At 54.5% G+C, this 13605-nt stretch overlaps 1 protein-coding gene across 2 annotated transcripts in view; it reads left to right on the top strand.

The window, feature by feature from the left end:
* Nucleotides 1-13605, top strand: part of CACNA1S (calcium voltage-gated channel subunit alpha1 S) — a 62779-nt gene that overhangs the window by 25558 nt on the left and 23616 nt on the right. For both annotated transcript variants that reach the window (XM_058039582.1, XM_058039581.1), the window contains exons 10-25: nucleotides 94-254; nucleotides 1248-1473; nucleotides 3824-4031; nucleotides 4296-4416; nucleotides 4820-4934; nucleotides 5059-5152; nucleotides 5860-5929; nucleotides 6171-6303; nucleotides 6562-6691; nucleotides 8201-8260; nucleotides 9248-9354; nucleotides 9753-9840; nucleotides 10067-10174; nucleotides 10983-11035; nucleotides 12017-12163; nucleotides 13137-13338. In XM_058039582.1, the coding sequence (XP_057895565.1) occupies nucleotides 94-254; nucleotides 1248-1473; nucleotides 3824-4031; nucleotides 4296-4416; nucleotides 4820-4934; nucleotides 5059-5152; nucleotides 5860-5929; nucleotides 6171-6303; nucleotides 6562-6691; nucleotides 8201-8260; nucleotides 9248-9354; nucleotides 9753-9840; nucleotides 10067-10174; nucleotides 10983-11035; nucleotides 12017-12163; nucleotides 13137-13338 (2023 nt within the window). The remainder of the gene's footprint in view (nucleotides 1-93; nucleotides 255-1247; nucleotides 1474-3823; nucleotides 4032-4295; nucleotides 4417-4819; nucleotides 4935-5058; nucleotides 5153-5859; nucleotides 5930-6170; nucleotides 6304-6561; nucleotides 6692-8200; nucleotides 8261-9247; nucleotides 9355-9752; nucleotides 9841-10066; nucleotides 10175-10982; nucleotides 11036-12016; nucleotides 12164-13136; nucleotides 13339-13605) is intronic.

Here is a 13605-nt window from a genome sequence, read left to right as displayed (position 1 = left end):
CAGGGGTGGCTTTGCCCTGCAGGCCTGGGTGTGGCCCACTGCTGGCTCTGCTGATCCTTTGCCATCTCTGCTGATCCTTTGCCATCTCTCCAGCCGTCAGTGGAGGCGTTGGAACAGAATGTTTCGTAGGAAGTGCAGGGATGTGGTGAAGTCCAAGTTCTTCTACTGGCTTGTCATCCTGCTGGTGGCACTGAACACCCTGTCCATCGCCTCTGAGCACCACTTCCAGCCAGAGTGGCTGACACGGGTGCAAGGTGAGCAAAGAGCCTGAGGGAGGAGGAGGGCCCAGGACACCCTGGTGCCCCAGAGAGCTGTGTGAGCTCTGCTGCGGGTGCACAGCCACACTGGCAGGGCACAGAGGCTCTCAGGCACACTCAGAGCCTGCACTGAGCGTGTGTGTGTGATCCTTGCTGTCATACAGCTCACACTGACCATGCTCTGTACTCTTAGGGACATGATCTTGCATGGTGAGCACACACAGAGTGTGTCCATTGGCATCTCTGTCCATGCACTCACGCCATGCAGCCACATGCATTTGTGCATGCAGCCCCAGTGACTGCACCTCCACACAACCAGGGGCACACAGAGCACAGGTGTGCACATACACACAGACAGACACACAGACACACACAGACAGACACACAGACAGACACACACAGACACACACACACTAAGAGGCACATGGCGCACAGGTAAACACACACACACACACACAGAGGCACACAGAGCACAGGTGTGCACAAACAGCTCAGCAAATGTACACACACACAGAGGCACATGGTGCACAGCTGCACACACACACACAGAGGCACACAGAGCACAGGCTTGCACACACACAGAGCTCATACTCAGAGGCACATGAAGCACAAGTGTGCACACACACAGAACTCAGCTCCATGTACACACACACCCAGAGGCATGTGAAGCACAGGTTTGCACACACCCAGCTCACACCCAGAGGCACATGAAGCACAGGTGTGCACACACACAGAGCTCAGCCCCACATACCCACACACAACCCATGTGCCCACACTGCATGGACTCATGTACACTGTACAGGTGTGTGCTCACATACACACGCATGCAGCTGCACATCACCCTCTCATCTTCCTCCCTGTGTGGTCCCCAAAAAACATCAGCTCAGGGCTCAGTGTGCCAGAGGAGGGTGAGCAGCCTTGCCCTCCTTCCCTGGCTGCCTGGCCTTGCTGGGTCGAGGTCCCTGCTCTGACAGGCTCATCTCCCCCCAGACAATGCCAACCGTTTGCTGCTGGCGCTGTTTGTGGCCGAGATGCTGCTGAAGATGTACGCGCTGGGGCTGCGCCAGTACTTCATGTCCCTCTTCAACCGCTTCGACTGCTTCGTGGTGTGCTCGGGCATCCTGGAGCTCATCCTGGTGGAGCTGGGCACCCTGTCCCCCCTGGGCATCTCCGTGCTGCGCTGCATCCGCCTCCTCCGCATCTTCAAGATCACCAGGTTGGGGAGGGAGCTGGGTGGGTGGGGCTGAGCTGTGTGTGCGTACACACCTGTGCTCGGTGTGCTGCTGAGTGTGAGCTGTGTGTGTGTGCACACCTGTGCTCTGTGTGTCTCTGGGTGTGAACTGTGTGTGTGTGTGTGCACACTTGTGCTCTGTGTTCCTCTGGGTGTGAGCTCTGTGTGCCTCTGAGTGTGAGCTCTGTGTGCACACCTGTGCTCTGTGTGCCTCTGGGTGTGAGCTCTGTGTGTGCACACCTGTGCTCTGTGTGCCTCTGGGTGGAAGCTGTGTGTGTGCACACTTGTGCTTGGTGTGCCTCTGGGTGTGAACTCTGTGTGTGTGTGTGTGCACTTGTGCTCTGTGTTCCTCTGGGTGTGAGCTCTGTGTTCCTCTGGGTGTGAGCTCTGTGTGTGCGTGCACACCTGTGCTCTGTGTGCCTCTGAGTGTGAGCTCTGTGTGCACACCTGTGCTCTGTGTGCCTCTGAGTGTGAGCTCTGTGTGTGTGTGTGTATATGTGAGGCTGAGCTGTGTGTGTGCACACCTGTGCTCTGTGTGCCTCTGAGTGTGAGCTGTATGTGTGTACCTGGGCCTGAGCTCTGTGTGTGTGTATGTCAGGCTGAGCTCTGTGTTCACACCTGTGCTCCATGTGCCTCTGGGGGTGTGTGTGTGTGTGTGCGCACGCACGTGGGGCTGAGCTCCGTGTGTGTATGCACACCTGTGCTCCATGTGCTGCTGAGTGTGAGCTCTGTGTGTGTGTGGGTGTGCACACCTGTGTTCTGTGTGCCTCTGGGTGTGAGCTGTGTGTGTACATGGGCCTGAGCTGTGTGTGTGTGTGCGCACCTGTGCTCCATGTGCCTCCAAGTGTGTGTGTTTTGCGGAAACAGAACTCCGCGACTTTATGAAAGTTGTGAAGCTGCTATGTTTATTACAGTGCTGGATGCATTGGAGATTACTCTCCTTAAAAGACGTGTGTACCTCTGGGAACTCCAGATCTTTTTTTATCTCTTTCTCAAATACATATGCATACGATTTCACAATAGGTTCATACATAGTCATTTTTACAGATTTCTGTGACATTTGCTGCTAATTCTTCTTTATCAGAAAGAATTCTTGGGTCAGGTTGACTTGCTTACATAGCAGTCTCTCTGTCTCTCTATTTGCCCCCCCCTTATCTCTGTCCTTCGACTGAAGCAGTCTCTCTGAGCACAGGCTTTTTACAAGAACAGGCAGTCAGACTAAACAGCTATGTTTTTGAACTACAGACTTAACTCAGAGATGTACATTTCACCTAAATCAAAATGGATTTCTACTCTGGAAAAATTTTCACTCTGTCTCGTGTGTGTACGTGGGGCTGAGCTGTGTGTGCATGCACACCTGTGCTCCATGTGCATGTGGGGTGTGTGTGAGTGAGTGCATGGAGCTGAGCTCTGTGTGTGTGTGCACACCTGTGCTCCATGTGACTCTGCTTGTGTGTGAGTGTGTGCATGAGTGTGTGGAGCATGCTGGCTGCTGCAGCTCGGGGTGCCCGGGCATCCCTCACAGTTCTGGGGCATCGCTGTCCCCAGGGGAGACTGCAGTAAACAGAGCTGGGAGCTGCTGGGCAGAGGGACAAGGCCAGGCTGGGGTTTGCGTCCAGGTTTGACTGGGAGGGGAGAGTGGGACAGAGCTGAGGCCCCACTCTAGCTCTGGGTTCTAGGGTGTTGTGGGTGGGGCTGCTGTGTAATGTATTTGCTGAGAAATGTCCTTACAAAGGCAGGAATGATGGATCTGACTGCATGTTCTCAGAAGGCTAATTTGTTACTTTATAATACTATATTATGCTAAAGAATACAGAAAGGATACTTACTAAAATGCTAAAAAGATAATCATGAAAACTCCTGACTCTTTCCAGAGTCTCAACACAGCTTGGCCCTGATTGGCCAAAGAGTCAAAACAACTCACAGCAGAATCCAATGAAACAATCACCTGTGGGTAAACAATCTCCAAACACATTCCACAGGAACAAAAAACAGGAGAAGCAAATGAGATAAGAATTGCTTTTCTTTTCTCTGAGGCTTCTCAGCTCCCAGGAGAAAAATCTTGGGTGAAGGGATTTTTTTCAGAGAATGTGAATGCCACAGCTGCAGGCAGCAGTGTTATCTTGCTTGTCACACCATGCCTTCAACTTCATTTCTGCCTCCTGGAGCCTTCCTGGAGCAGTCCCAGAGCCCAGCCTGGGTCCAGAGTCCCCCTTTTTGGGCTGCTGGCACATCACCTTGGTCTGTTTGCCTGGGTTCCCTGTGCCTGCCTGGTTCTGCCCACAGCCTTCCCCATCTTTCACCTCCCACATGCCTCTGTCTCTGCTCTTCCCAGGTACTGGACATCTTTGAGCAACCTGGTGGCCTCTCTGCTCAACTCAGTGCGCTCCATTGCCTCTCTGCTCCTCCTCCTCTTCCTCTTCATCATAGTTTTTGCCCTGCTGGGCATGCAGCTCTTTGGGGGCAAGTTTGATTTCGAGGACATGAAAGTGCGGCGCAGCACGTTCGACAACTTTCCCCAGGCCCTCATCAGTGTCTTCCAGGTTTGGGGCAGTGGGAAGGGCAGCAGGGTCTGGGGGTGTCCCCTGGGCTGGGGGTCTCCAGGCAGGAGTTGGGGCTCAGGGGGATGTGGGTTTGTGGAGTTTGAGACAGGAAAATGCAGCTGGAGTTGTGAGCAATAATTCAGGTTCAGGGCTGAGCAGAAAGGAGGATCTGACCATGGAGCCAGAAGGGTGGGATCAGTGTGTGGGGTTCTGTCATGCTCTGCTGGGGATGCTCTTAAGTCTTCATTACTGCTCTGCTCCCAGATCCTGACTGGAGAGGACTGGAATTCAATCATGTATGATGGGATCATGGCCTACGGGGGCCCATCCTTTCCTGGCATGCTGGTCTGCATCTACTTCATCATCCTCTTTGTCTGTGGGAACTGTATCCTCTGCCTGCAAAGCCAGGCCCAGGCCCCATAGCATCAACTGCACAGGACTGGGCAGGGTCAAGCAAGGGCTTCCCTCAGTGTTTCAGTGCTTGCCTGAAGCTTTTCAGTTGCCAAGAGCAGTGGAACAAACCACGGGCTTTCAGGGCTGGCACTGGTGGTGGCTGAAGGCTGGGGGCTGGAGGAAATCACATCTGGAGCAGGTCTGGATGCCTGGCAGGCAGAGATTCAGCCAGAGAGGGCAGCCAGCTCAAAGCTCAGTGCTCACAAGGGATGGATGCTGGTTAGGCATCACCAGCCAGGGTTAGCACAAGCTCCAGGAAGGTTTCTAAGGCAGCCTGGAGACCATGGATGGCTCCAGACAGGAACCATGTCCATGTCCTTAGCACGTTTCCCCAGATATCCTCCTCAATGTGTTCCTGGCCATTGCAGTTGATAACCTGGCTGAGGCTGAGAGCCTGACCTTGGCCCAGAAGGCCAAAGCAGAGGAGCGCAAACGGCGGAAGATGTCCAGGTGGGTGCTGCCATCCCTGCCCTGGGAGCTCCCAAACGACCTGTTTGGCTCTGAGGGGGCACCATGAGCTCTCCCATGGCCCTGCCCAGACTTCAGTTCCTGCTCTGCCCTCCTCTCTGCTCAGAGGTTACCCAGAGAAGACTGAAGAGGACAAGCAGATGCTGGCAAAGAAGCTGGAGCAGAAAGCGAAGGGAGAAGGGATTCCCACAACAGCCAAGGTCAGTTCTGGGGGAGATGAGCCTTGGAGGGCTCCTGGGGGGATGGCCCTGGCTCCGTCCCACCAGCCAGGAGAGACAAAGGCTTGGAGCCACTCTAGGTCTGGCCTCTTGTCCAGAATCACTCCTTGCTGTAGCACCTGGTGAGGGGTGCTCTTGGTGATGGGTGCTCTCAGTGATGGGGCTCTCTGGGGCCAGGCAGGACATGCTGAAACAGCTCCATTGCTGGGGATCCTTTTCCTCCAGCTCATTTCCTTGGCCACAACCAGTTCCAGTGGCTGGTGCACACCAGTGTGGGGTGGAGCAAAGCAAGTCAGCAGCATCCCAGGTCTCCCTTATGTCCACACCAGCACCTTCCATGTGCAAACCCCTCTGTTGAGCTGTGCTGGCTGTGCTGAGCTGCCTCTGAGGAGCACCTGGCCAGCAGCAACTTTGCTTTCCACTTTCCAGAGGTGCTCTTAGAAGCTCACTCAGGAGTTGCTCTCTATCTTATTCCCCCCTGGCCTATTTGCACAGCTCCAGCACACATTTCTATTCCCAATCTCTTTGCAGCATCCTCTCACCAGGTTCCAGCCTGGGCCAGCACTCTGTGCTGCTGGATGGGCCCAAGGCAGAGATGCTTCTTGTCCCATGTGGCTTCCAAGATGAGAGGGTCTGGCCAGCTGGCACATGCAGCTGCACATCCTCCTCTCTGTCTCTCCTTGTTTCAGTTGAAAGTGGACGAATTTGAATCCAATGTCAATGAGATCAAAGACCCCTACCCTTCTGCAGACTTCCCAGGTAAGGTTTGTCCCTGGCAGGGCAGCAGGAAGGCTGAGGAGGCAATGCAGAGGGATGGTGTGTGGGGAGCAAAGGATGCAGTGAGCTTTCACCAGCCTTGGGGTGCTGGGGGCCTTCTGGCTTGCATGCCAAATCAGGATCATGGGATCAGAAGGTTGTCCATAAGATTGTCCATAAGGTCATATTCCTTCTCCCTCTCTGGATGATTCTCCTCTTTTCCCTTTTCATGGTCACCCTACAGGTGATGATGAGGAAGATGAGCCTGAAATCCCCCTGAGTCCTCGGCCCCGTCCCCTTGCAGAGCTACAGCTGAAGGAGAAGGCTGTGCCCATGCCTGAAGCCAGCTCATTCTTCATCTTCAGCCCAACGAACAAGTAGGCACTGCCCCTTCTCCCTGCGCAGGCATGGCCCAGGTGTCTCTGGCACCAGCTGTTCACAGCAGGGTCTTGTTTGAGCATGACAACCAGTTCTGAAGGGAAGCAGCTTATGGGGAAAAGCCTTCTGTGTGGAAGGACTGGTACAGACATCCTTCCATGCCCAGGGCTTTCCTGTCCTCAGGGTTTGGCCATAACCCTCTGCCAGGCTGCCATGCCTGTGTCTGATGCATCCCTTGGCATTTCTGTCCCTGGCAGGTTCCGGGTGCTGTGCCACAGAACTGTTAATGCCACCTGGTTCACCAACTTCATCCTGCTCTTCATCCTGCTCAGCAGCATTTCCCTGGCAGCTGAGGATCCCATCCGGGCCGAGTCCTTCCGCAACAAGGTGCCCACAGAGATGGAGGGTTTGGGATGGGTGGGGGAGTATTGGAATTATTGCCAATATTGTGTATGGGACATGCCTGAGCTTGTCTGGGCCTTGCTGCTGAACCAAACAATGGCACTGTGGTGTTTCATCCCAGGGACACTTTTGGCTGGCTGGGTGTTGGTGTTTCACCCCACAGACACTTTGGGCCGGCTGGGTGTGTGGTGTTTCACCCCACAGACACTTTTGGCTGGCTGGGTGTGTGGTGTTTCACCCCACAGACACTTTGGGCTGGCTGGGTGTGTGGTGTTTCACCCCACAGACACTTTGGGCTGGCTGGGTGCTGCAGCTGGGCCCGTGGGGACAAGTCCAGGCCTGCAGGAGCTCTGGTGGGGCTGGGATGGAGCTTCCCCCCATAACAGGGGCTGCTCCTCAGGTTTCCCTCTGTGGAGAAGCTTTAAGGGGATGGTGAAGGAAAGGAGTCGGTTCTGATGGAGGGTTTGGATCCAGAGCTTTATTCTGGCCCACAGGCCTCTGAATGCAGCACCAGCTCCAACAGAACTCCCTGAGCCCGTGGTTGCTGCTCCTTTAACCCCGGGGAGAGGGGCAGGGAAGTGGTAGGGAGCCACCAAGCAGGGACAGGAGGGGAGGGACAAAGGGACAAAGGACACCTGGATGGCCCAATGCCCCCCAGGGGTAGAGGGCATCCTTTGGATCTGCCAATCACTCAATGCCCTTCTGGAATGCCAGGACTGACAGACAGTGCTGGGAGGGGAAAGGAGAGGGGACTGACACATCTGGGAGGGAATGATCAGGTTCTGAGGTAAACCCTGAAATCACAACGCAACAGGGGAGACCTCATGGAGACTCCCAGCTCCCCAGTCAGCAGGGATTTACTTCCGAGATGCTGTTCCTAGGCTGGGATGCCAACCCTGCCTCTGGGAGGGCAGTGCACTCTGGCAGAAGATGCTGGATGTGCTTCCCATTCAGGATGCAGCTGGGACAAAGTGTTACTGCTCCATGTCTCAGTTTACTTCTGGGTGAAAAGATCCCCCTGATAGGTGTGCAGGATTATTTTGGTTTGAAACTGTGGTGGTTTATTGGGGAAGGGGACATCCTGTGAGGCAGCAAAGTGGACCTCTGGTGTGTTCAGTGCCCTTGAATGCTGCTGGCATGCAACCATGGGAGCCACAGCTCCTGTCCTTCAGGGTAACAGTGGGTCTGGCAGGGCCTGGGGGGTCTCACATGAGACAGCTTCCCAGGGCACTTGGGGTTTTTGGGGATCAGATGCTTTCAGGTGGTACTCACCTGGCAAGGGAGAGCTTTGTCCCAGCTGCAGGCTGGATCATGCACTGGAGAAAATCAGCAAAACTGGGAAAAGTTCAGGAGTGTTCTTGTTGCTGGGTTTAGAGACTGTTGAGCTAGATGGTCTCCCCAGCCCACAGAGTGGACAGCTTCAGGATGTTTGAGCATACTGAACATTTCTCTTGTCACCCAAGTCTCATCCTGTACTGGTGTCTCTGTCCCCAGATTCTTGGATACTTTGACATTGGTTTCACCTCTGTCTTCACAGTTGAAATTGTCTTGAAGGTGAGTCCCTGGTCTTGCCATGAGCATGGCCTGGCACATAGGTCTGTGTGGATGTCACAGGTTAGTCAGAGAGAGGAACAGATAATTTTGCCAGGCATCATCCTAGGAAAGTTGTGAGAATGCTCAGAGAAGGAATTAAAACAATTCTTATCTTAATTTCTACATCTAGTGTTTGTGAACATGTAGAATATTTATATGTGGTGTTTATAAAAAAAAATATTTTACCAAAAAGTGTTATTCCTAATTAACCAATAGTATAAAGAGTGTTATTTATAAACCAGTCAAGTTCTAAGTGAACAGTCCTACCTATAAATATGCAAAGTTCCTAATAAATCTCACGTTATATCTTCTAATCATAAGAGTCAGTGTCGCCTTTCCTCAACCATTCCTAACTCAACGGCGACAGGTCTAGACTTTTGTGGCCATGGACACTCCCACTCTTAGGCATCCATGTTCCTGAAGGTCTCAGTGAGGAGAAACTTCCAGGTCTAGGCTTTTGTGGCCATGGACACTCCCACTCTTAGGCATCCATGTTCCTGAAGGTCTCAGTGGGGAGAAACTTTCAGCTGATCCTCCTGGAGAGTTCCTTCATGCAGTCTGGGTGGTGTGTGACCTGTCCCAGAGGCTGTGTGTCCTCTCCATTGAGGTCAGGCAGCTAAGCCAGCTGTGCTGTGACACGGGGACACATCAGCCATGGTACCAGCATTTTTATTAAGAAAAAGAGACAAAGAAATCAGTGAAAATCTGTGGACAAAAGTCACACGTTGTTCCACTCCAAGGGTCTTTGCTATTCTCCTCTTTAACTTTCTGACTGTCTGGATGAGTTTTGTCTGCAGCCAGTGCTGCACAGAGGATTTCCACCTGAAGCCAGGTTCCTGCCTGGCTGCAGAGGTCTGAGCAGGACAGGGTCCCTTGTGCCCATTCCCTTGGAGGAACCATTCCCCTGATCCCTGCCCAGCCTCTCTCCTATCTCCTTCTGCTCCCCAGATGACAACCTACGGTGCTTTCCTGCACAAAGGCTCCTTCTGCAGGAACTCCTTCAACATCCTTGACTTACTGGTGGTCGCTGTCTCCCTCATCTCCATGGGATTTGAGTAAGCACCTCCATGTGCCACAGGGTGTGCACTGGGCTGGTCAGGGTGGGGATGGTGGGTGGAGGAGGAGCAGCCAGCCCAATGGCTGCCCATGTGCCCATCATGTCACGTTTAGGGAACATGGGCACTGGGAGCATGCCCACAAACTGGTCAAGAAGGTCAAAGGACACTCCTTGAGTGTCAAACATCTCTGGGTAGAAATTCAGTTTGGGTCTGCTTCCTCCAGCTGCCAGTGTCACTTGGCCTTATGTGGAGTGGTGGCTGGTGACATCTGCACGTCTGCCATCCCTTGTCCCTCACTGCTGGCCCCAGCCTGCCCTCCTTGGCTGCTTGGTGGGGCTGTGCCAGCCTAGCCTGGCAGGGAAGTGGCCCCAGCTCAGCTGTGCCTTCCTGCCCAGGTCCAGCACCATCTCTGTGGTGAAGATCCTGCGGGTGCTGAGGGTGCTGAGGCCTCTGCGAGCCATTAACAGGGCCAAGGGGCTGAAGGTGAGTGAGGGGCTGGGACAGGGGACCCATCCCATGGCAGTCCCACCTGGAGATTGTGTAGCAGGCATCGTGCCTGTTCCCAATTCCCATCACCCATCTGTGGAGTGGCTCTGCCCAATCCCTCTGCTCTGGCAGGCTCCCACTCTTCCTGGAGAGGGAGGGTGTGGACACAGAGCAGGGATTTGCCCCAGCTGTGGTCACATCTGCATTTTTCCCCCCTCTGCAGCACGTGGTCCAGTGCGTGTTCGTGGCCATCAAGACCATTGGTAACATCGTGGTTGTCACGACCCTGCTGCAGTTCATGTTTGCCTGCATTGGAGTTCAGCTCTTCAAGGTGAGCTCAGCTGGGCAGGAGGGACCTTCTGCTCAAGCACATCCTGGCCAGGCTCTCCTGGACATCACCCTGAGGATGGTGCTGGCAGTGCTGGGTCAGCACAGGCTGTGCTTCCATGGTCTGAGAGGGGAGCCACAGAGGAGCCTGCAGTGAGAGGAGAGCAGGAAGCACCCAAGCTACTGTCAGGTCCAGGCAGCACCTCTAAAGGGCTGCCTCACCTCCCTTCATGCCTCAGTTTCCTCTTTCTAGGGCAGGAGGCTCTTCTGGCTGATTTCCTCTGTGCTTTGGTTGTGAAAGGTTTCCTTTCTCACAGCGCTGCTCCTGCTCTATGGGCCTTGGCTGCTCTAAGGCAGAGCTGGCCCTGGCTGAGCTCAGTTTTGTTCCAATAACTGAGCTTAAACTCTGAGCTGATTTTGGAAGAGCTGTCAGGACAGCCTGCAGACTGAGCAGAGCTGCCAGCACACCTTAGCTTTTAGTTCATTCCCTGGGTACTGCTTTCTCCCCTGTTTCCCAGACAGTTGACTCCCAGGTAGGGTGAGCTGGGCAGGCCTCAGCTCAGGGCTTTGGAAGGTTTGTTCCCATCTCCAGGGAATGTTTCTTGCTCTCAGCCTGGGATTGATCCCAGGTCTGCCATGCCTCAGGAAATGCCTTGTGAACTGGTTTGTTTGGCAGGGACAGTGGGGAGGGCCAGAGTCTGCATCGAAGTGGTGAGGGGGCACTGACTGAGGGCTGGGAAAAAGTCAAAACTCCCCAGGGCTTCTAAAGTTAAAGCAACACCATGGCCTTTTCTGGTGTCTGTTGAATGCAGGGCAAGTTCTACAGGTGCACAGACCCATCCAAGCTGACAGAGAAGGAGTGCAGGTAAGAGCTCCCTGCAGCTCCCAGCTGGGCAGTGACCAGGGCTGAGAGCTGGGGCGATGTGGTGGGGAATGCTTGTGTTCCTGCATGGGAATGCTGCATCCAAAAAGTGAACCTGAGGTGTCATCCTGTTCTCCCTGTCCCTGGGTATTGGAATAATACCAATCTAGCTGGACAGGACGTGCCTAAGCTTGTCTGGCCCTTGATGCTGAACCAAACAGCAGCACTGTGGTGTTTCACCCCACAGACACTTTGGGCTGGCCGGGTGTGTGGTGTTTCACCCCACAGACACTTTGGGCTGGCTGGGTGTGTGGTGTTTCACCCCACAGACACTTTTGCCTGGCTGGGTGCTGCAGTTGGGCCCGTGGGGACAAGTCCAGGCCTGCAGGAGCTCTGGTGGGGCTGGGATGGAGCTTCCCCCCATAACAGGGGCTGCTCCTCAGGTTTCCCTCTGTGGAGAAGCTTTAAGGCCATGGTGAAGGAAAGGAGTCGGTTCTGCTGGAGGGTTTGGATCCAGAGCTTTATTCTGGCCCACAGGCCTCTGAATGCAGCACCAGCTCCAACAGAACTCCCTGAGCCCGTGGTTGCTGCTCCTTTAACCCCGGGAGAGGGGCAGGGAAGGGGTAGGGAGCCACCAAGCAGGGACAGGAGGGGATGGACAAAGGGACAAAGGACACCTGGATGGCCCAATGCCCCCCAGGGGTAGAGGGCATCCTTTGAATCTGCCAATCACTCTGTGCCCTTCTGGAATGCCAGGAGTGACAGACAGAGCTGGGAGGGGAAAGGAGAGGTGACTGACACACCTGGGAGGGAATGATCAGGGGAGGGACCCGGGGTTCTGAGGTAAACCCTGAAATCACAACACAACAGCTGGGGTAGATCAGGAACAAGCACAGGGCTGTGCTCCCCTCCCAGGGCCCAAGGGGGCCAGGCCAGTGGGCCTGAGGGGCCCTGCCTGTGAGCTCTGTGTCCCCTCTGCTGCAGGGGTCAGTTCATCAACTACGTGGACGCAGACCCCACACAGATCGAGGTGCAGGATCGTGTGTGGCTGCACAGTGACTTCCACTTCAACGACGTCTTCTCAGCCATGATGTCTCTGTTCACTGTCTCCACCTTCGAGGGCTGGCCAGAGTGAGTCTGCTGGGGAAAGGTCTGTGCTGGGAGCAGGGCACTGCCATGGGGTCTTGGTTTCAACAGACAGGTGACTGCTAATGAGGGCAGGAGCCTCCCCTGAAATGGAAAATGTAAACCCTCTCCCTCTGAATTATTATAATTTGGAAATTAAGGGCTCTCAGGCAAAGATATGGGAATAAGAATAACAGTTCTTTATTAGGGAAGAAAAATATATATATATAAATAAATAAAAATAAAAAATAAAAAATGCAGTAATACAAAACAAAACCACTGCCAGAGGCAGAGCAGGCCCTGCCCCCTGTGTGCCAGGGCGGTGCCCCAGCCCCATCCCAGGGGGCTCAGCCCTCCTGCAGTGCCAGCTGTGGTTCTGCTGCAGCAGGGATCCTGCACAAGGGGGGAGTTTTCCTCTGCAGCTCCAGGGCTGCTGCAGATGGGCCTGGGCTCCCTCTGGCCATGCAGGGCAGCAGAAAGCTGCTCCTCTGGCAATGCAGGGGGCAAAGGCTGCTGGGCTGTGCCAGGCTCAGATTGGATCCAGGTAGGAATGCTTGGCTCCTCCCCTGGGCGGAGCATCTCCCATGGGATGCTGGAATTGGATCAGCCCTGCAGGGACACTCACTGGCCATGGACAGCAGAGATCTCCTGGAGGGAGGGTTGGCTGTGGGAGAGATAAAGAAAAAACTGCCCCAAGAACAGCAGAGAACTGCCCCAGCTCTGACAGATGGGGACAGAATTCACAGCCCCATTTCTAACCTGAGACACATGGGCCTTGTCCAGGGTAAAGAAAGAAGAGCTATCAAGGGTGAGAAGCAGGACCAGTCCCCCTGGCAGTGGCTGTGGAGCTGGCAGTGTTACCCAGGCAGTCCCGTCCCACCGTTCTTGGATGTCCCCAAAGCTCTCTGTAACTTCCAAGAGGAGTCATGGTCTTTCCACCCCAATTAGGATTTCTGTTGCCTCAATTTCCCTCCTGTAGGCTGCTGTACATGGCCATTGACACCAATGCTGAGGATGCAGGCCCTATCTACAACTACCGGGTGGAGATTGCAATGTTCTTCATCATCTACATCATCCTCATTGCCTTCTTCATGATGAACATCTTTGTGGGCTTTGTCATCGTCACCTTCCAGGAGCAAGGGGAGAATGAGTACAAGAACTGTGAGCTGGACAAGAACCAGGTAATGGGGCTGCTGGAACAGGGCAGGGAGGACCAGCCCTGGACCTGGCAGTGCTGGGGCTGGCTGATTTGGATCAGCCCCTCTTTGTGGTGACACTGCTGTCACAGATGGGTTGAACCTGCCCCAGGCCTGTTTGCCGCTGGGGCAGGCCCAGCTGCACCCATGTCTAGCACAAAACAAGCCTGAGGGAAGGGCAAAGGGGACCAGAAAAAAGGAATGGGCTTCCCTGGACAGGTGGAGTGCCCAGAGGGAGCTGGAACAGGGGGT

This window comes from Melospiza georgiana, chromosome 23 (genome assembly GCF_028018845.1).
Source record: "Melospiza georgiana isolate bMelGeo1 chromosome 23, bMelGeo1.pri, whole genome shotgun sequence".
NCBI classification, from domain to species: domain Eukaryota; kingdom Metazoa; phylum Chordata; class Aves; order Passeriformes; family Passerellidae; genus Melospiza; species Melospiza georgiana.
The sequence above is the reverse complement of the archived record's forward strand: the minus strand, read 5'-3'. Positions and strand labels throughout refer to the sequence as shown.